Source organism: Penicillium brevicompactum (assembly GCF_028827555.1).
Source record: "Penicillium brevicompactum strain IBT 35665 chromosome Unknown utg000009l_segment0_segment0, whole genome shotgun sequence".
NCBI lineage: Eukaryota > Fungi > Ascomycota > Eurotiomycetes > Eurotiales > Aspergillaceae > Penicillium > Penicillium brevicompactum.
Genome location: NW_026623212.1, coordinates 855,054 through 875,634, shown reverse-complemented (window position 1 = coordinate 875,634; position 20,581 = coordinate 855,054). Strand labels below are relative to the sequence as shown.

The 20,581-nt window shown below is 50.4% G+C and overlaps 5 protein-coding genes across 5 annotated transcripts; 3 read left to right on the top strand and 2 right to left on the bottom strand.

The window, feature by feature from the left end:
- Window positions 1-7,144: 7,144 nt before the first annotated feature.
- On the top strand, window positions 7,145-10,751 carry N7506_011777 (uncharacterized protein; the record flags this gene model as incomplete). Its single annotated transcript, XM_056961068.1, has 7 exons — window positions 7,145-7,198; window positions 7,650-7,829; window positions 7,932-8,178; window positions 8,294-9,391; window positions 9,844-9,936; window positions 10,005-10,496; window positions 10,600-10,751. 7 exons carry the CDS (start codon window positions 7,145-7,147, stop codon window positions 10,749-10,751), a joined length of 2,316 nt encoding a protein of 771 aa, XP_056805602.1.
- An 840-nt stretch (window positions 10,752-11,591) lies between these two features.
- bgt3 (uncharacterized protein) lies at window positions 11,592-13,469 on the top strand (the record flags this gene model as incomplete). Its single annotated transcript, XM_056961067.1, has 2 exons — window positions 11,592-13,279; window positions 13,325-13,469. The coding sequence occupies 2 exons, from the start codon at window positions 11,592-11,594 to the stop codon at window positions 13,467-13,469; spliced, it is 1,833 nt and encodes a 610-aa protein (XP_056805601.1).
- A 523-nt stretch (window positions 13,470-13,992) lies between these two features.
- N7506_011775 (SRR1 family protein) lies at window positions 13,993-14,874 on the bottom strand (the record flags this gene model as incomplete). Its single annotated transcript, XM_056961066.1, has 2 exons — window positions 13,993-14,348; window positions 14,460-14,874. 2 exons carry the CDS (start codon window positions 14,872-14,874, stop codon window positions 13,993-13,995), a joined length of 771 nt encoding a protein of 256 aa, XP_056805600.1.
- Window positions 14,875-15,822: 948 nt separating this feature from the next.
- Window positions 15,823-16,809, bottom strand: N7506_011774 (uncharacterized protein; the record flags this gene model as incomplete). Its single annotated transcript, XM_056961065.1, has 2 exons — window positions 15,823-16,293; window positions 16,441-16,809. 2 exons carry the CDS (start codon window positions 16,807-16,809, stop codon window positions 15,823-15,825), a joined length of 840 nt encoding a protein of 279 aa, XP_056805599.1.
- A 2,395-nt stretch (window positions 16,810-19,204) lies between these two features.
- On the top strand, window positions 19,205-19,417 carry N7506_011773 (uncharacterized protein; the record flags this gene model as incomplete). The annotated part of the gene is made up of 1 exon (XM_056961064.1): window positions 19,205-19,417. One exon carries the CDS (start codon window positions 19,205-19,207, stop codon window positions 19,415-19,417), a length of 213 nt encoding a protein of 70 aa, XP_056805598.1.
- Between the last annotated feature and the right edge of the window lie 1,164 nt (window positions 19,418-20,581).

Here is a 20,581-nt window from a genome sequence, read left to right as displayed (position 1 = left end):
CACGAAGAGCAAACAAAAATTCTGCGCTTACGAATATCAATGTCTTGCTTGAGGCCTGAGTGGAGCGACCCCGCCGCATTCCTTTGCAATAATCTATGTATGAGATTTCCAACGGCGCCTAAATCCTAGCTAGTCCCTGCTAGTGACAACGTCTCCTATAGTGCATAGGAAGAAAAAAGCAATGAGCAACCAGCTCAAGTGGGGGTAGTGTCAAACAGAAAAGAAAAGGGGTGGAAGTAGCACGTTCAATATCGAAGTTGCATGGTGGCTGCAGGTTCTAGACACACGCCACGGAGACAAACAATTGAGGGCCCGTAGGCTGTCGGTTCCTCCATACCGGCGGAGGTTTAGGAGACACAAACATTTGTGGATTTCCAAGCACTACAACCATTCACCTGAGGGGCAATATATGATCAATTTAATTCACTAGACAGCGAAGTACACACCAAGACTATACGGGTACGGGTCACCCCGTGTTCGAGGTTTTGTCATACCTGAATCACCCTTGCTACTACCTTGCAATTTGCCCGGGTGAATAACGATAATAGACAAAGTAAGGATAGGGGGGTGTGTGAGCCAAGGAACAAAGAAACAAGACCCCGTTAATATCCCATGGGAGGCATCGAGATTCATTTCCAACGTAAACTACTGGTTAAACATTCAGCCCATTGTTACATGGCTGTAAAGGCGAGTATCAAATCAAAGAGGCCAGCACCTACCCAAAGCGTGATAGTACCTCGCATTTATTCGGAGGATTGTGATCACATCTCCCATCACGTCGGCAAAAGCCGACACTATAACTCAAAGGGCCTCCTACTAACTTGGGATTAGAGATATGCGGGATTTTTAATGAACGTGCCTTATGGGGAAAGATAGGCAGAACGTGAACCAAATTTTTCTTTCAGGGCTCAGACCCGAATCGAGTAAAAGGAGGCCCGGAGTTTGGGGATCTACAATCTTGTTTGCGGGTGGAGTTGGTCCTTAATGGGTGGGCGTGATGGCCGGGTAGTGATCATATCCACAACACGAGTCATACACTGTGGCGACATGGAAAATCCGGCACGGAGCACGGAGCACGGAGTCAATATCCACTGAGAAAGAAACTGGGTAGACGTATAGGAAAGGCGCCTGTTTAAGTTATGAATTGTAGATCAACGTGGAGGGGAGCTTGTTTCTGACCCCATTGGAGGTCTTGGGGTGGCCCGTTTACTTGGCTCGGGACTGATCCGCCAAATAAGCTACTGTGACCAGGAAGGAAATGTCCCATCTGACATCGAGATCTTCCCCTGTATATAGTGCTTACGTCGTGTGAACCTGGGAAGAGATCTACGGAGTATATGGAGGAAAGTGTGACCTTCTGTTGTCATTTTCGGCGGTGATGTAATTTGGCTTCGAGCAATTTGAAGCAATTTGCAACATTCTTGCCATGTCTGTCTGAGATCGCCGTAGCACGGGACCAAAAAAGAATAGCAAACGCAGACGCGCCACCATTTTCCCACCCACTTTCTAGTTTGACACATACACAATTTGACCCTTTCCCCCTCTCTATGGTGTCATTTCTGATGGGGCTGCTTTGAAGACCGAATTATGAGCAGGTATGCCTATATGAGCTATACCAGAGGCTAATATGGGACAAGGAAATAGACCAGTTTCCCTGTCTCCCCGACCCTTGTGACGTATTACCAGATCACCACAAGACCGATGTGAAGATACACTACGGAGTACTCCATATGCACTCATTAACTCCGGGATTACTCCTAGGAGACATCTCAGATCAGCTGATTCAGACGATGAATCGTTCGGGGACGTGAACGGTTCGGACTCGGGTAACAAGTACGTGCAGGGTACCTAATATAGTAACGGTGTGTCTTCGCAGAAGATCAGCCTCGCGATATGTGGGACCTTTTCCCCCTCCTTCAAGTCTCATTCGAGGACTAACTCACACCGCGATGAGGTGCACGTTTTACCTGTACATTTTTAATTTTACACTTGATTTCTACAGTAATTTTCATATTTCACATTTCATACCGCTTCCCACCTGCAAAGGTGAAACAAGTTGCCAGCTCCGACCACGCGACACGCTACTGCGCCCGGCTGCAGGCTTAACGCCGTTTCGCGTGGACTGCTCACAAAGTTTGGTTTACGGTGAGACTGACTTTGAACAATTATGGTTTGAGCTAGAAACCTTTTTCCCCGTCAGAGAATATTCGGTGTGGGCGCTTTATGCTCCCATATGACCACGTATCTCCAGGGCGCTACTACATACTCCGTAGTCCGATTGCCACTTTTCGTTTGTGAGGCTCCTATTGGATCTGCCGACAATGACACAACCTTAGTATCGACCTTGGAAATACCGAGCAGTATCTGTATTCTGTAATCTTGTGCGATTGTCATTTTGTCAGTGGGTTATGGTCCCCTTGTCGGATCTACTCCACCAATGGATCTGGATCTGGATCATTGAACCCTCGGCTAAAAATATACTGTGTGTATAAAGAAAATAGGAAGCGGTGCGATTGCACGTTCGAAAGCTCCATTGCTCCATTCTTCGGGTCCGGGTGGTGGGGCCGTTGAACTGCTTTTACGAGGGCTCTGCTTTGAGCGAAGAGGGTGGGAAAAAAGGGGGGGTTGACCTGTTCTCCGTAATTTGTACGGAGTACTCCGTAGAGGAGGGTTACAATGAAGGGCCAGATATTATTTGCTATGCCAATGTGGAAGCAAGCACTTTAGATGTTCATCATTTCCTATTCTCGGGGCCATCCCGCTTGGCCCGAGAGAGGGGCCATATCCGTCTTAGGGCGATCCGGAGTGCGGAGAATACTGGTTTTGTTCTTTTCTTTTTTCTTTTTCCTTGTTTTTCTTGCGTGTTTCTGCCGTTTTACTGTTGGATTCAAGTCTGGTTTCCCAATAGGATGTTACCCATCACATATTAAGATGATGTCAACCGGATGATTAGGGCTGGGAGGTTGAGCCGTTGACAGCCCCAGGGCCGATCATCACGGGCTAAGCAGGGGATGGTCGCATGGGTGCGAGACAAGGGTGTGACAACTTTAATTCGGGGACATTCTGGGGCCAAGTTTGGAGGCAGTTGAAACCCGAACAGAGATGCAATGGAGAGAGGGGTAGGAGAGATCCGAACAGAAAAACAATTTGGAATACATACCTTTCCATGGACTGGGCAACGTAACCACGGTTTGCCAAGACACCAAGACTATCAAGACTTCATTTGATACCCGGAGCCTTAAGGCCGTGGACTATAGCCCCGACGCGATCGACTAGATTGTGGCTTGTGGTCCCCCTCCTTGCCCATTGGCGTCTCCCGGGGCGCTCCCACGGTAAGCACCTAGCTGGTCCCAGACCCGAGAGATATCGTGCTCGAATTCTCCCGGATTCCGATCCTGACTCGTTTCTCCCCGGGCAGCCCAAAAATAAAAATAAAATAAATGAGAAACGAGAACGAAAAGAAAATGGATCTAAGGTGAAGACAGCTTGTCTGCAAAAAGTTGTGGCTGCACTGCAGGAAGCAAGGGTTGCGGCCCCAGGCTAACGTGGCCATCGTGTCTGCATCTTCAAACTTGCTTTGCAGTTGTCGATCGCGACAAAGAAACACGCCAGTTGACCAAAGGAACACGGAGCCTCGTCTCGGGGCGAGTGACTACGCTTCCAGCCAAGCAGCTACTCAGTGTATGGCGTGGGAAGCGTACTCTATCAAATTGCGGGCTTGAGTGGCGGTTGACAGTTGGAAGGCGCGTGGGCGCGTAAGGTCGAGGCTTTTTTTTATCAGCAGACAAGCACGGCCATAATTGATACAGGAAAGTTCAAGCCCCTTAGTTGAAGCTGCAGGTCAATGTGCTATTGCTTCATTGGGCTTAGTGCTTGGCCTGCATACTCGACAAAAGCTGAGGGCCAAATTCAAACGGTGTTACCTGTACTCCGTAACCTGTCTCGCACAGGCCATGAGAAGGTCTTTGTCACTGTGGCAGATAACATGACGTATATACAGTCATAGATCGACAGAGATTCAATTAGACCGACGGGAGACCGGCACGAGAGAGAAGGAGGGGGAAATTGTTTTGATTTTAATTTTCTCATTTAGCCCATACTTAAGCGACGTCCTTACCGTCTCGACAAATGAGGAGCTCGATATCTGTCTACGTAAGACTGCACTAACTCTTAGACATGCTCTGGGCCTTCTTGAATCCACAGTCGATCCGGGGCGGTAGTGGCACTCCAGAGGACAAAGGAGGCTAGGATTGTCGGTTGATCCGCCCAGGGGTTTACCCTCTAGTTCGTCCCCGTTGGTCCCAGTCAACCCCAGCCACTCGATCTTGAAGTGACACCGGTGTAACGTTTGCTCTGTCAGGTGAACTCTTTGCTCGTCTCAGCTTTGGTCGGGATCGAGATTGTAGAAAGATCTGATATCGAAGAACCTCTCTGCATAGACCATGTGGGTCCAGTCCGCCATCACAATTTCCCAAGATGATCATACAGTACTCCATACATACTTGTGAGTAAGTAGAGTCCCAAATTTACTCGTACAAGGAGTGTGGGACTACGGGTACGGCTTAACGCAACGGAAGACCGCGGGACCCTAGCACCCTGCATCGATCACCGCGTGCACCAATGAGCGTGCGTGGTGCAAATGGCGCCGTTGACTTCTGGGTCCTTTTTTAGCCCCAAATTGAAAGACGAAAGAGAGCGACAGAAAAAAAGGGGGCAACCGTGCACAGATTTTAGCTCCAACCTTCACTGATTTTCTCTCAGGAACTGAGAGAGATTTGTGCCTCGAGCAGGCCTGGGCAATACAGTGCAGCCTAGCTTTGTACATGTGTAAACGTGTACGGAATCCTCCGTACGGAGTATACTCAGCTGAATGGACAAACCCCGGGGCTAACCTCATCTTGGAAGCACCCTCATCTTCATAGACACAGTTCTGGTCCTCTTATTCCCTTTATTTTTTCTTTTTCCTACTTTTTTCTCTTTGCTTTTTCCCCATTACTATCTCCTCGTGTACATAGCCCAGTAAACCTCCGAAGGCAGTCCTTGTACACCCGTAATTTCACCTTCATGCAAAGTCACTGCGCAACAATGATAATCGGCAGTGCGTTTTTCCTCTTTGGTCAATGAAGTGGGCTTGGACTCAGCAAGAGAGCCTCATGGGCCGGTCGCCCGTTCCAGAGCCTGCAAACGACACCAATTAGATAGACAACCAACATTGCACAGAGTCCGTACCGATTCCCGAGTACGTTTCCGACCCGCAATACTATGTGCGTTCCCAGAGAATTATGCGAACGTAGAGCGGAACTCGAAACACTATGAGGTATAAAGAACATGCCTAGGCAAATCGCTACTTGATTGCGCAGCCGAAATACTGCGTACTCGTACATGAGCAAACATGTGCCTACGCACTAATTTCGTTCCGGCACATTTCACAAGCACAAGGGATAGACCCGAAACAATGCTTGAAATGATCCTCCAAGTGTCATGCATCAGCCGGTGTCAGAGCCCGGAGAAAATTTGGGAAACAGGATGGAAGGCTTACATCAAACAAAATCTCTCAAAAATTATTTTTTTCTCGTTTTCTCTCTCTGGTTGACTACACGTTCTCCAACGTTGATGACTTCGCCAAGCGCAACTAAGATGCCGCTAGCATAATTGCGGGATGGAGCAAACTCGGGTGGAGGCCCGCATCTTGGTCTTGATTCACCCCAGGATTGGTCGTTGGTGAACGGAATCGATACTTTTCTGGCATTAGCGTCCGAGGAAATCCTCGATCGTATCTCAGCTACTGGGACATCCGCACATCTCCCTCCGGGAAGCAGCATGGGGTTTCATGACTAGTTCATAGGATCGACCTTGCTCAGGGTTACACGCGAACCCAAGCAAAAGCGCTCCAAATGAAAGAGAGTAAACAAAAAAGAGACAGCGTTAGGTTGTTTCGAGTTGATTTAGGGCAAGAGGCGCCGAAGTCAGCGCAATTGGGCCGTGGAAACAAAGAGAGATCGGTGTAACTGGCTCCGTACCTTGACTCGTACGCGTCTGCTAATATAATAATTTTTTTGGTATTATTCCGCCGATCTCTTTCGATATACTCCGAGGTGATTTCAAGGTTTTTTTTTTTTTTTTGTTCATTTTATTTCCCATGATTTTTCAGCCCAAGCCGTACCTGAAACTGGCCTCTGCACGATCCGAGGACAACGTCAACTAGCTTTCCTTTTAGCCTCGAGTCCATCCCGAGGCCCACACGGCAATCTTTCATTATCTCAGTCTAGACTCTGCCTCTGACTCGTGGATGACCAAACGGATTTCCGCTGGGTTCTCTTCAAGTCTTATAGAAATAATATCTAGCAGATAGAGCACGGTGTATAGTACCTCAAATACACGCTAAGCAGATATACAGACATTGACATTCGACGTATCACGACCCCTCCACCGGATCCGAGAAGTCCTTTGATATCGCCGTTGAAATATAGATGCTAACCCCACCAGCCATCGAGGTCTCCCCACCTCTCTTTGTCTGCACATCATTGACACATTTAATTTTAAAGCTCGGATGTTTACCGGACTGCTGCATCCTGGTCCCAATATTACACCACTTTCCCGCTAGTTACAAGATCCTACTCCTGATACACGTTATGTTCTATTCCTACTTTGGCCTTTTTTCTCGCTTTTTTCTCCATTTCCTCTGTCCTATTCCTTTTTCAAAATAATATTACCCTTTGGGATTTTTCAACGGGTTTTTTGGAAATTACGTTTCTCGTTTCTTTCTTTTCTCTTTCCCTTCTTGCTCTCTCTCTCTCTCGCTCCCTCGCTCTCTTTGTATTATCCCACAGAGTACTTTTCCTTTCTTTTTTAAAAAAGACCCAAAAAATCATTAATTAATTTTTATTTCTTTTTTATTCTCACTTTTTTCTATAATTTTGTTTTTATTCCCTTTGGGATGTCCAGAGGTTTGCCTCCGAGAAATTCGAAATGGGGTCTGATGGGTGCAGCTAAATAACGACCCTGGACCCTCCACTTACCTTCACGGTCCATCTCAAGAGTCGCCGTTTAGCCTCAGCGTGGATCTCTGAATTATTTACAACCCCAGTTCTGTCCTTGTCAGACGTCAACTCGATTCTATCCTGGGCCGTGAGAGAGGTCGTTCATGACCGGCATGGTACAGCCTGACCTTCCAAACTACAAGGAAGATATTGACAATGTGAGTATACCCGTTCTTTTGTATGCCTGGATAGATTTTGTGAGATGTTTCCTACTTCAATATTATTCCTATCTTTCTTGATCCTGTTCATATGGAGCTCTCATTGCGCCTGAGATCGACTTGCTCAATTGGAACGAATGACGTGGTCTATGCCAGCGTCGCCAATTCAGGACCGTTGAACTCAACAAGCTCAACTACCACCTCTTGCCATTGGATATGGAACTCCCGCACTGTATAGATGAAGACATTTCTCCGAAAAGCATGGCCGAATCAGCAAGGCAACAAGACAGAAAGCAAAGAGAAAAAGCGCAATCCGAGGACCAACAGAATTGCCAATGATCTGGCCGAAATATCGCGGGTGCTCCTTCGGAAGAAAAGAAATGCGATGTCGACCATCAGCGCTACACAGATCCATGCGCTTCTTGCACCCTGTGTGAACCATCTCGGCTAGATCCTGGCAATTCGTTACGCAGCTAAGGCTATCCCTGCTCGAGCTCTCAACCTCTGGTCCAATCCAACCCTCTATGAGCCAGCGCAGAATTCCAATGCTCACGCTGGACCGGTGTCCTACACTGATGTCACGGATGCTCCCAGCTGTGTTCACAAGTCTTTCCCCCCTCTGTTCGCCCACGTTCTCTTGTAACACCGTTTTGTTGGTTTCGAGTTTCGCATTCTGGTGACTTTGGATGTTGGTTATTGCGGTTCCAGTCACTGACATGTGCTTCTGCTTCAGCTTCGACACGACAATTCTGGACGTCCCGCTCAGAACTCACAGCCTCTGCGAGCAGGCTTAGCTCAAGATCAAGGCTCGGCTGAACAGGTGAAGCCTGAGTCTCCATATCCTCCCGCCACATACCCCCCATCTCACTCGCTGAACGGAGCCCTGCACCGGAATCTCTACGGGCCACCCCAGGAAGCTCCTTTCTATACCACCCACCCATCTTATACCACCCCAGCTTCGGCAAATTTCCCCTCCAGCGGTAAGCCTTTTCTATTTCGTTGGGAATCTAGTGGAGACGTGGAGCCATTGCGCATACTATACCGTTTCATGGATCTTCACTCCGCTGATATCAACATGGACTGACTCGCGAAAAGGGCCGCCTGACCTCATGGCATCCACCGCCCAAATGCAGAGGCCTTACCCTCCCATGTATCACACCCCTCAATCAACCTCACCAGCCTCGGTAGCTTCTCAACCTCAAGACCAACATGGCCGCCCCCTCTACGGACATTCACCCCAGATGCCACACCAGATGTTCAACTACCACCCCTACTCACCCATGAACCCGGTTCAACCGTCACCATACGCCCCTCACCACTCGCCTCAGCAGCACCCTCTCACAACCCAGCCACTGATGATGCCTCCCCACAAGGCCCCGGTCCAGATGCCACCACATCAGTCTCCCCATCTCCCCACCACCGCCATGTCCGCCAGCCCAATCATGAAACTCGACACCTCCCAGCACCCTCTCCCCCAGCAACAGATGCTCAACCCCCCATCATCAGCAAACAGCACCCACGGAATGTCCGCCAACAACCCCCTGGCCAGCCCAACCCACGGCACCAGCTCCAACGCCGCCCCAGGCCCAATCCCCGCCACAACCCCGCTCGTCGTCCGCCAGGACGCCAGCGGCGTCCAGTGGATTGCCTTTGAATACTCCCGAGACCGCGTCAAGATGGAGTACACGATCCGCTGCGACGTGGAGTCCGTAGTGGTCGACCAGCTCTCACCAGACTTCAAGACGGAGAACTGCGTCTACCCGCGCGCATGTTGCAGTAAAGACCAATACCGCGGGAACCGACTTGTATACGAGACAGAGTGCAACGCCGTCGGCTGGGCGCTGGCCGAACTGAATCCCGCCCTGAGAGGGAAGAGAGGTCTCATCCAGCGCGCCGTCGACAGCTGGCGCAATAGCAACCAGGACCCGAGACTTCGCAGCAGACGTGTTCGTCGTCAGGCGAAGATGACTCGCAGGCAGTCGGTTCCCGCGCAGTCGCATATTCCTGGCGTCTCGCTGCCTGAGCCTGGTCCTGGTCCTGGTCCGGGTTCGGGTCCGGCGCTGGGGGCTATGACTATGCCGGGTCCTGGTCCGGGTCCTGCTCCTCGTCCGAATCTGGGGCCTTTGTCGATGGGCCCGCCGCAGATTCATCATCACCATCAACCGGATGGTATTCCTGCTGAGGAAGTTAGCGGTATGTTTCACCACATGTGATGTGATTTGAGTCCCCGTCTTGCTCTGCAATTGTGAGGATACTTTCTCCTCTCTCCCCTTCCATTCTTGTATTTCTTTTTCTTTTTCTTTTCTTTTTTCCCTTTGTCGGCTTGGGTTGTCATTTGTATGCGTATATGTTGGAGCATCTTTCATGTCTCTTGTCTCTTTGTATGAGTGTATGAGGATGTGTGAATGGCGATATGAGAATGTGTACTCTCCTGTATCCCTACGTGGTCCCGCACCCAGTGTTCTTACCTTGTTATTCCATACCCTGTTCGATTGTCCAGTCGAACCGCTTTACTCGTCTACCTGCTTTCTATCATTACCTTTGATCGTTGACTCTTTCCTTGGAACTGGAACTACCTCTTTTCTCTCTTCCATGCCAAAATAACCGCGTAGGCTGATCTGTCCCCTCTCCGTGGTCCGCACTAGGCACCGAACACCCACGAGACCGTCTCCCCCAACCTGATCTCCGACCCGCCCACCTCTTCCACGACACCCCAACCGCCCTCCCCCCAAGCACCGGTCCCTCAATGCCCCCCTCCGCGAAAACCCCCTCTCAACCCTAACGCGACACCCAACCATCGCCACAGCCGCAGACCAACACGACCACGAACACGACATTGAAACCCAAGGCCCAACAAACGAAGACCTCTTCAGCAGCCTCCCAGAAGGCAAACGCCGCAAATTCATCCTAGTCGACGACCCCCAGCGCAACTGTCGCGTCCGCGTCAAAGTCGTCCTCGACAAAGTCAACATGGACGAAATCCCCGACAAATACCGCGAGTCCACAGCCGTCTACCCGCGCACTTACTTCCCAATCCAGATGCCAGACGAGAACCGCGTCGTCCCGGCAAAGCGCTTCTTCCACGACGACGCAGACGACGAGACCGAGTCCGCGACCACGGGCCGCACCACCGTTCCCGCCCCGTCGCTAGACGCAGATCTCAGCACGGCGATCAGCGTGCCCAAGCTCTCGCGCAAGCGTCATCGTAAGGAACTTCTCTTGAATGACCTGGGCTACCGCATGAGCTGGAGCCAGAGCCGGGTTTTTTCTGGGCGGATGCTGTTCTTGCAGCGGTCGTGTAAGTGTTGAAACCTTATTTTGAATTGCGTACACAGTCATCCCTTGATTCCGGGTCGTGTCGGGACCCACGTGCCAATCCCTTGCTGACTGTTTGCGGATAGTGGATGCGTACCGTAATAAGATGCGGAGTAGCATGCTTGCTGCGGGTCAGGATGCGGCGGAGATTCCTGAGCATTTTGATACTCGACGTGGGAAGAGGAGGTTTTTGGAGCGGAGGTCGGAGGGACAGCGTGGGGATGAGGTTGAGTGTTAGATGTGATGTGTTTTTTTGTCTTTGCTTTTTTCGATCTTTGAGTTTTTGAGCTGTTTGGTTGTTTATGATTGATGTGATATTGATATGAGTTATGATTTACGTGGGATCTACCTTGATCTACAGGAAATATGCGAAAAGAAGGGGGGAATGGTATATGAGACATGAGTTACTGGAGTTAATGAGATTAAATATACTCCGTATGAATTGTAGAAATAACTGTAGTAGATATAGTAGAAACAACAGATATACGGAGTAATACTCCGTACATGAAGTCGAAGATAAAAATAGCTCAAGTCCCTGGAGGGTCCAAGGGTCTCACCTCACAGACCACGGAACCGTCAAATCCCCACTTTAAGTCTTTGCCTGTCATCTACACACTTGAGTATATTGTTGGATACTTCGGATACTTCATATACGGAGTATTTGATGTCTAGTCATGCGAATAAAATAGTCTTGTAAATAATTGAACATCCTCAACTAGTGTGGTCGCGACACATCCAATATCGAAGAATAAGCGTTGCCCGGCCACGCCGTGTTGATACTCCGCTTGCGTTAGCCGCATCGGCTTGGAACTCTACTTTCTGCTTTCAACGCCTGTCTTTCCTTCTGCTTTCTATTTTGATTCCTGCAATCCTCGGTTTCAGCAAGAGCCGCTCCAATCAAGAATTGACAATCAAAAAATCCCTGGGCTTGTCTCACCCACCTTCATTGTTCCGGAACCGTGGTTCCTGTGTTTTGCAATCCCAAAACTCATTTCAAATTTCCCACACCTTTCAACCTGCAGCAAAACCACATATCTGAAACGGTCCAGCAGGACCAAGCATTAAAAACCACTGTACAATGTCAGACCTAAACAACATCCCTCCATCCCGCCGATACTCCCTCACTCGCGAACACCACACCGTCACACCAGGCGTCGACAACCTCGGCCCAGGCTCTCCAGGCGGCGGAATCAGCGGAATCGCCCTGGGAATAGCAAACACCCACGATCGCCAGAGCGGTATCGACGCCTCCCACATCGACTACACAGGTCCCCGCGAGCGCGACTACAACACCACCGGCTCAGACACGCCCTACATCCCCTCCCCGGGCTTCGTCAGCGCCGAGTCTCTGCGCGGCCACTCCTACGGCTCCAGTTCCAATATGGGTCTCGAGGCAGCCGCCGCTGAGCCGGGCTTCCACACCCCGGGCCAGTCCTCACTGCACCTCAGTGACTCCCCTCATAATCAGTACCCGGCGCAGTACGTCGGTGTCAGCGACGGGCCGTATCAGCGCCATTCGACGGCCTACAGTAATGGGGAAGTGATCAATCCGGATGATATCGCCGATGATGGCGATGAGGATTTCCCGCGGTCGCGCGGTGCCGCGGGTGGGGGTGCCGCGGCGGGCGCGGCGGGTGGACTTTTTACGGGGTTTTTTGCGAAGGAGAAGAATGCCGACGTTGCGTATAACTCGGTGCCTGGTGGGTTAGAGGCTGGAGCGGGGGCCGGGGCCGGAGAGAAGGCGGCGAAGGCGAAGATGGACCCGCGTAAGAAGATGGGGTGGATCGTCGGTCTGGCCCTGGGATTCCTTATCCTCGGTGCGATTGTCGGTGGTGCTGTCGGAGGCACGATTGGAAATCGACACCATGAGAATGGGGCCAAGTCCAATGCCGGGGACGGGACGGCGGACGGCGATACCAAGAGCAATGGGGACCTCGACAAGGACTCGTCGGAGATCAAGGCTCTCCTGAACAACGATGATCTCCACAAGGTCTTTCCCGGTATGGATTACACTCCGTGGGGTGTCCAGTACCCGGATTGTCTCAAGTGGCCTCCTTCGCAGAACAACGTCACGCGTGACATGGCGGTTCTCTCCCAGTTGACCAATACTGTTCGTCTCTACGGTACCGACTGCAATCAGACGGAGATGGTGCTACATGCGGTTGATCGACTCGAGCTGAAGAATATCAAGATCTGGCTCGGGGTGTGGATCGACTCGAACTCTACATCTACCGATCGCCAGCTGGAGCACCTCTACAAGGTTCTCGACGATACGAAGGACCCTTCTATTTTCAAGGGGATCATCGTGGGTAACGAGGCTCTATACCGAGCCGGCGACACCAAAGCGGAGGCCATGAAGACTCTGATCTCGTACATCAAAGACGTAACTAGCGAGGTGAAGAAGCGCGACCTCGATCTCGAGATCGCCACATCCGATCTCGGCGACAACTGGACATCCGAACTGGTCGACGAAGTCGACGTCGTCATGTCCAACGTCCACCCATTCTTCGCCGGTGTCAACGTCGACGTCGCCGCCTCCTGGACCTGGGACTTTTGGCAGAACCACGACGTCACCCTCACCAAGGGGACGAGCAAGAAGCAAGTCATTTCCGAGGTCGGCTGGCCGAGCGGCGGCGGCAAGGACTGCGGTGACAGCGATGTCTGTAATTCTGATACGCCGGGCTCTGTGGCCAGTGTCGACAACATGAACACCTTTATGGATGACTGGGTGTGCCAGGCTCTGGAGAATGGAACGGATTACTTTTGGTATGTTCAACATCTCACATGAGAGATAAATGCTAACGGGAACAGGTTCGAGGCTTTCGATGAACCGTGGAAGGTTCAGTACAATGAACCTGGCAAGGAGTGGGAAGATAAATGGGGTCTTATGGATCCTGCGCGCAAGCTCAAGAAGGGTCTCAAGATCCCAGACTGTGGCGGCAAAACTGCCTCTTAAACTGAACCTGAACTGTTCGCCTGGTCTCAGGTGGTTTATGGGATATGATCATGAAAATATCATTGCATAGGTATCTATTAATTCTCTTTCGGCGTTTTCTTCTGTTCATACTGGTGGAACTTGTGCCCAAGCCCTGGGGTTTTGTCTGGCGTCCTGTCTCTTCAATATTAGCCTGCATTGTTGTTGTCTGCTTATGAGTCTTGACTCTCATCCTACCCCGCGGGTATTTGCATGGATATTCATTTGCGCTTGGTTCTGCCTTATGCTATGGGCTGTATATACCATATAGCTCAATCATCTCTTTCGGCCTGGCCTTTAATTTTACTCTATAATGTGTATCTTGTACTCAATAATACCCCCAAGGTCCACGGTGGAAGCTTTTCGGGACTGTAGGGTGGTCTCTTCCCAAGGTTTCGAGTGTTTTTGTGGGTATCAAACTTTTCCATCGTAGAAGATATGTCATCTTTAAAAGGAGCAAAATCCAACGCGCGCTATGCATGATATATAAATCCAAATGCCAAGATCACTCCTCACCCTTCTCCCCAGTCCAGTAAAGCCTCATATTCCAAAATGCATGCTCGAGCGCCTCAAAGGGCGGCACACAATACGAATCTGTATCACGCACATAGCTCTGCAGCACACCACCGGCATCCGCATGCTCCAACGGCCCACCAAAGAGCAGCCACGGCTTCGACGGAAGCAGCAGCTCGAGATGCTGCCGCTCCGCGCCGGGACAGAAAAGCATCGAGTCTTGCGTGATGTGCGAGAATCCCTCCGGGTGACTGAGGACCGTGATATCCAGCCCCGCCAAGAGCGATTCGTCAAGCGTATTGAAGACGGGGTCTTGCGCGTAGATTTTGAATGGCGAAGTAGAGGTCGCTATCTAACGTCAGCCAATCATCTCAACAAACGGTGCTGATGAGCCGAAAGTCATCAAACATGCCATGCCCTGCAGACGAAAGCATGCCCTGCCTGCAGACGGAAACATACCCTCTACCTGATCCTTAATACAGACAAGCGCAGCAAGCTGATATAACGAGACAGCCCGCCTGTCCACCCACCCATCACGCAAAAACCCACTCGGGCTCCCGAGCCCGATGCAGACAATCGCATCGACCGCTCGCGCCGGTCTCTGCTCCAGTCTCTCCCGCAGGACCCCCGCTACCTTTGCCCAGCTCTCCGATGACTCCCACCTTTCGCGGTGCGCGGAGAACTGGGTCTGGAGGTCTGATAGTGTGAGGCGCCCGGGGGCTTCTGCGGGGACGAGGGTGGGCTCCGGCTGGGTTTTCTGTCGCATTGCGCGCCGCACGTTGCTGCCGTTTGTGACGTGGGTCCAGCCGTCCGTGTCGGTCACGGAGGTGCGTTTTGGGTTGGTTGGTCGTTTTGGTCGGGAGCTGTGCGGCATTGTATAGATATAGATATAGATATTAGGGGTATAGGGTATAAGTGTATAGAGGCATTGAGAATCTTTTTTTTTTTTCCCTTTTGGGGTGCGGGGAGGAAAGGCTTGGCGTTCGATCCGATAAGCTGATTACTCGAGGACGAGTGGGGAGTGCCCAGGTGCCAGGGGTTCATTAAAAAGGTTATTACTGCGAAGTGGTGTCGTATTTTTTGGAATTGATATGGTTGAACAGCCAATTCTAGGCTGGTCATATCACAGTATCTTGTACAATTCGTATGTCAGTGACAGCAAGTCAGGCATCAGGGTGAGTTGTGCATGAGTAATTTCTTCTTTATATAAGGGGTTAGGGTTGACTGTTTCCGGTTTTGTGCAAATCTCAAGTATATTTAATAAGAGCTATTCGACAATTGTACAATTGTCACGCGGCTCAAAAGTGTTCCTGAGGTTGGTGGTGTATAAAGCGGTTCCAAGGTTCCAAGCATGAGTATGGTCTACGAAGTGCTTGCTCAGAAGCACCCTATTACACTTTTCGACCCTGGTAGATTTCTAGGAGTTTGGTGTATATTCTGGTGTACTATTATAGATGGAACCTGGTTGCTGGAAAAGAAAAACAATCTTACTATTGTGTTGTTGCTTAGTGTGTTACCGTATAGCAGTACCCATACACTGTACACTACACTACACTGTACACTACACTGTACACTACACTGCATTATAATGTACACTACACTATACTACCTACGTATACTAACAACAGGTATAGTGGTATACCACCGAAGGTGGTATACTACCATACTATACTACCTACGTATACTAACAACAGGTATAGTGGTATACCACCGAAGGTGGTATACTACCATACTATACTATACTATAATACAATACAATACACCGAAGGTGTATTGTTGTATTATTATCTTGTTGTTTTAAATTATCCGCCATGGCAGCTTGCTATACATCGGCACAACCCAACAAACCAAACCAGGAAGGAGCGAAGGAGCGATGACACTCCTTCCAATCCCTCCACCACAACAACTCTCCAACCATTGTAAGCTGTCCTTCAACGCACCACAGAGTCGCAGTGTAAGCCATGAGGATGAACTGTTGAATCAACTGTCGCATTCGCGACAGCGTATGATTGCAACATGCATACTCATAGCGTACATCTGAAGCAGTGCGGTGGTGGCAGCATCCAAGCTCACGGTGTATCGGAGGAATGACGATAGCGTCGACTCGACAATCCGGGGAGGCAGCATAAAAGCTCGCGGTGCTCAGGTATGAGACGGCGGCGTCAACTCGACGGCCAGGGGTGATAGCGTGTGGGCTTGCGGTGCCTCGGGATGGCGAGGCGGTGGTGTTGACTCGACGGTGCGGGTGGTAGTGTACAGGCTCGCGGTGCCTCGAGGTGGACGATGGCGCGGACTGTGTTGCTTCCAACACGTCAGCTTCGATCCATCAGTAGCGGGAGGAGGGTCAGAAGCTGTAACCCTAGTGACAATGCCCAACTCGAGCAGAGAAACAACTTCATGAAACCAATATGCGTGCAGTCGCAGTCAGCCAAGTGGGTACGGCAATGATGCAGATGATGCAAAAAGCGAAGAAGACGAAAGCCCACATGGTGCAAGAGAGACTGCCCACGTCGAGGCAGGCAGGCAGGTAGATGATGAAGTTGAATAGGGTAGAAAGAGAGCAGATGATGGAACTGAAGAATGCACGAGTGTAACAGATGATGAAGCTGCTTGGGATGATGAAACTGCTGGGGATGATGAAGCTGCTGGGGATGATGAAACTCCGACACGATGCGTGGAGGAGAGAGTTGTAAAAAGGAAGAAGAAGAGATTCAGGGAACTGATCAAATAGCAACTGTTCGTCCAGGTAGGCGCGCTTTGCCCAGCAAGTGCGACTCTCACTTACGCATAAGCGGCAAGCGGCAAGCATGAATTCGTGGCCAGATTAGGCACAGCCTCGTACTCGCATGCTACGATCATATGTTAGAATCGTCCAATGTTTCTTCCACGTCCCAACATTTTCACGACGCTCTCGGCTATATCTGTGACAAACCTGTCATTTATCGTTGACGGTGGACTTCTCTATCAAGTTCCTTTCCTCATTCGTATCTCGCTCTTCTTTCTGCAACTCGAGTTTACCTATCATGGCTGGCGACAGGAACTTCTTGATTGGACGTAGCTGTATACTGATCTGCATAATCCGAAATCAATAGTCAACTAGCTATTGGGGCAACACAAAAGTTCAAAGATTGTAAAGGATTGTCTGCCTGATATCCTACTCCGAGTCTACTATGTTGTAAACCTTGGAAGAAGACTTGGGGCATCTGCATCGTCGGAATCAACGTAGCGAATTCGATCCAAGAGACCTCCCTCTTGTCCCGACTTCATAAGTGTTTTGCTGTGTTGGCTAAGATGTATTGTCACTCCGCTTGTATCAATTGGGACCAGGGTTGGTTGTTTTCTACGTGAGTGTTTTTGGATATCAAAAAGCTGGAATATCTTTTCTTTTACTGACTACCAGCTGTATTTAAGCAAGAGTTAGAGTTGGATGCCTTCTCGCTACACGCGCAGCATTGGAGGTAGAGCGATGACATGATTATTTGACTGTGAAATTCGACTCTCAACTCTCAACAGTACAGAGAGCCGAGTACTCACGCCTCGACAACTTGTTTACATCCATCAAGGTCCATCGATGGTGTATGAGTCAGTTGACACCGCGATCTTTCGTGTCCACTGCATCGGGTGTGACTGGGCCTCTGTCGCAGGGATCGGGGATCGCTTTCAATCCCGTGTGCCGAGATCTGTGTCCCTTGCAACTCTCAAGTAGAGAACGATGAGAGAGGAATGCAAGAGAGGAATACAAGAGAGCAGAAAATAGAATTCAACAGCATGAAAGAAGAATTCATGGGAATTCTTCCATTTGAGTAGGCAGATGATACAAGCTCCACCAGCGACATCCGAGTCAACCGACGACATGACCCCATGTCGTGACGCAGGTGAGTTCTGCGGTGGTCGGCGGCATCAGTGGAAAACGCGCGTCGGGGGCTTCCACTACTGCAGGGCCACTCGAAGTTGGAGAGTTTTCCACTTGTAGTGTTCTGAATCCGATGCGACCACCCACCTTCAGCCCAAGTGCGAAGTGTGTCGTGCAGTAGTTGGGGCTTCTGCTAATGAAGAGTTGAGCTGGAGGAATCTGTCTGGCAGGATTGAGGTCGGTGAAACCCACGCCCTGTCGGCCGGGACATGACGATGTGTACCAGCCAGTCCACGGCACTGCCCAGAGTCGATGTAAGCTGAATCGTCGTGGCCATGTTCTCCCGCTGTCCTATGTGTAGACGCAGAGTTAGCCGAGTCACATGCTGCTACCAGTCCAGTGGGCAGACGCAGACAAAGCTGCTACCGCGATGTGAGCGGCTAAGTCCAGGGCCACCTGCCACATGATATCGCGAGGCAGGTCAACCGAGACATGACATTGTGTCTTCGATGATTCCGATTGGCAGGCAGGGCTGCCTGTATGCTGTCAATGGCGTTCCTGACTAGACTCTTCATAGCCCACTGAGCCCATAACCGAGCCCAACCCAGCCCACTAATGGTTTGGGTTTTGGGCTCAGATCTAGGCCCATCAATGGGCTGTGGGCCGAGGACAAAGCCCACTGACGGGTTGGGGGCCCATAGCCAAACCCAGCCCAGAACAAATTTATGGTTGGCCCATGAGCCTGAGGTCCGGCCAAACCCAATGGAGAGCTCTGTTCCTGACTTGCTGAGTTCACGGCAGCGATATACCAACATTTCCACTGCTGTACCTCGTCGGCAATGTCTGTAGGATGTGTGTTGTGGGAGGAGGCAGATAGAGAATGAAATGAGGCAGGGCTCAGAGTCTGTCAGAAGATCAGAGGAAGCAGGGTCAACATGATGAGGTTGATACCCCGGGGATGCTCATTGAGTAGAGCATAAAGCAATAAGGAAGAGAGAGAGAGCCGGGGAAGCATGCGACCATCCACCTGACGCTGCCCTCTGGCAGAGTTGAGTAGAGGTCGCACTTGCCTGTGTGAATGGCTGCTATTTAATTATCCCCCCTGGCCATATCACTCTTCTCTCTTACATCTCCCGCCATCTCTCCATCTTCTTTTTTTCTCCATCTTTCATCTCCATCTTCGTTTCATCTCCAGCTTTCATCTTCATCTTCGTTTCATCAGCTGACATCCCTCCATTGTCCATCGTCCATCGTCCATCGTCAGCTCCGCCAGCTGCTATTCCTGCATCGTCACCGCCACTACCGTCGCCTACAACCTCCTCCAGCCGCCGCAAACGTACACGTCATCCCCATGTCTCGTTACGTGACCACTGTCGATTCAGCAGATCGTCCTCATGTCGCATACCGTCACCCTGTTTGCGGGGAGCTGGGAGGAGCGCGTGGCACTCTGGACACAGCGGGACCTGCAGCCGTGGGAGGGTTGTTGGGGTGGAGGGATTGGAAGGAGCGTCATCGCTCCTCCGCTCCTTCCTGGTTTGATTTGTTGGGTTGTGCCGATGTATAGCAAGGTGCCATGGCGGGTAGTTTAATACAACAATACAACAATACACCGAAGGTGTATTGTATTGTATTGCATAGTAGTATACCACCGAAGGTGGTATACTACTACACTTGTAGATAGTATAGTATAGTGTAGCGTAGTGTAGTGGTATACCACCGAAGGTGGTATACTACTATACATGTATGTAGTTGGTAGAGTAGTATAGTAAAATACACCACCTTTGGTGGTGTATGTATTGTGTATACTACAGTATATGGTCACACGGAGCAGAGCTAGTAGTATACTTTGGTGACATACTACTGTGATATACACAATGCGTGGTTACTGCTATACTATACACTGAGCAGCAACACGACAGCAAGGTTATATCTCCACACGCACGTCCCTAGCGATCAGCCTCCAACTGATTGACAGTCATACTCTATTCCACTGATACAAGTACCGGCGTATCTCTAGACGGGCGACCAGCTGGTGGTCAATTGTCTATCTGGGCAAGCAAGATGGATGTTTCTAGTGAACCGGTGGGCCCTGGTTACCCGTGATCGTGACAGCGTGCTATGTTGCTGTGTATTTCCAGCAGCTAGACTGGTAAACCAATTAAAATCAGGCTCCGTTTACTCGTACCATATCGTGGTGGCTCTGCAGTGTAGTCTTCCTGCCCGGTACAACAGTCCGTCGACTGGGCCGATGCATTACCGGATTCAGTCAGTCCCAATCCCTGGCACAAACATGTAGATGGCCATACCACCTGTGGTGTCTGTGGTATTATCCCGGGACGATGGGATAAGCACAGCCAGTTTGTTATACATATAGCAGTGATCGCAGGCAGTTCCTGTAGGTGGTATTCCGCCCGAGTTTATGGGAACTGCCCAGGTGTGCAAGGGAACTAGGGGAGGTTTCCTACATTTCCAGCCTGTGATAAACCAGATCCAATAATCAGTCCGACAATCAGCGACAGGCCATTGAGATAAGTCAATGTTTCTTCCGCTCCAACGATCCATCTGCTGGTCTGTCGGATAGTGGTGTATTGCTACTCGACACCACCTAGATCTGCCTTCTAGTAGTTACAGGGCTTGCTGCTGTAGGGTGCCTCGACATTCATTTTCATCAAACCGAAAACAGCTAACGCTAATCCCTTACACTTATGCTCATACACAATGCCCAGGT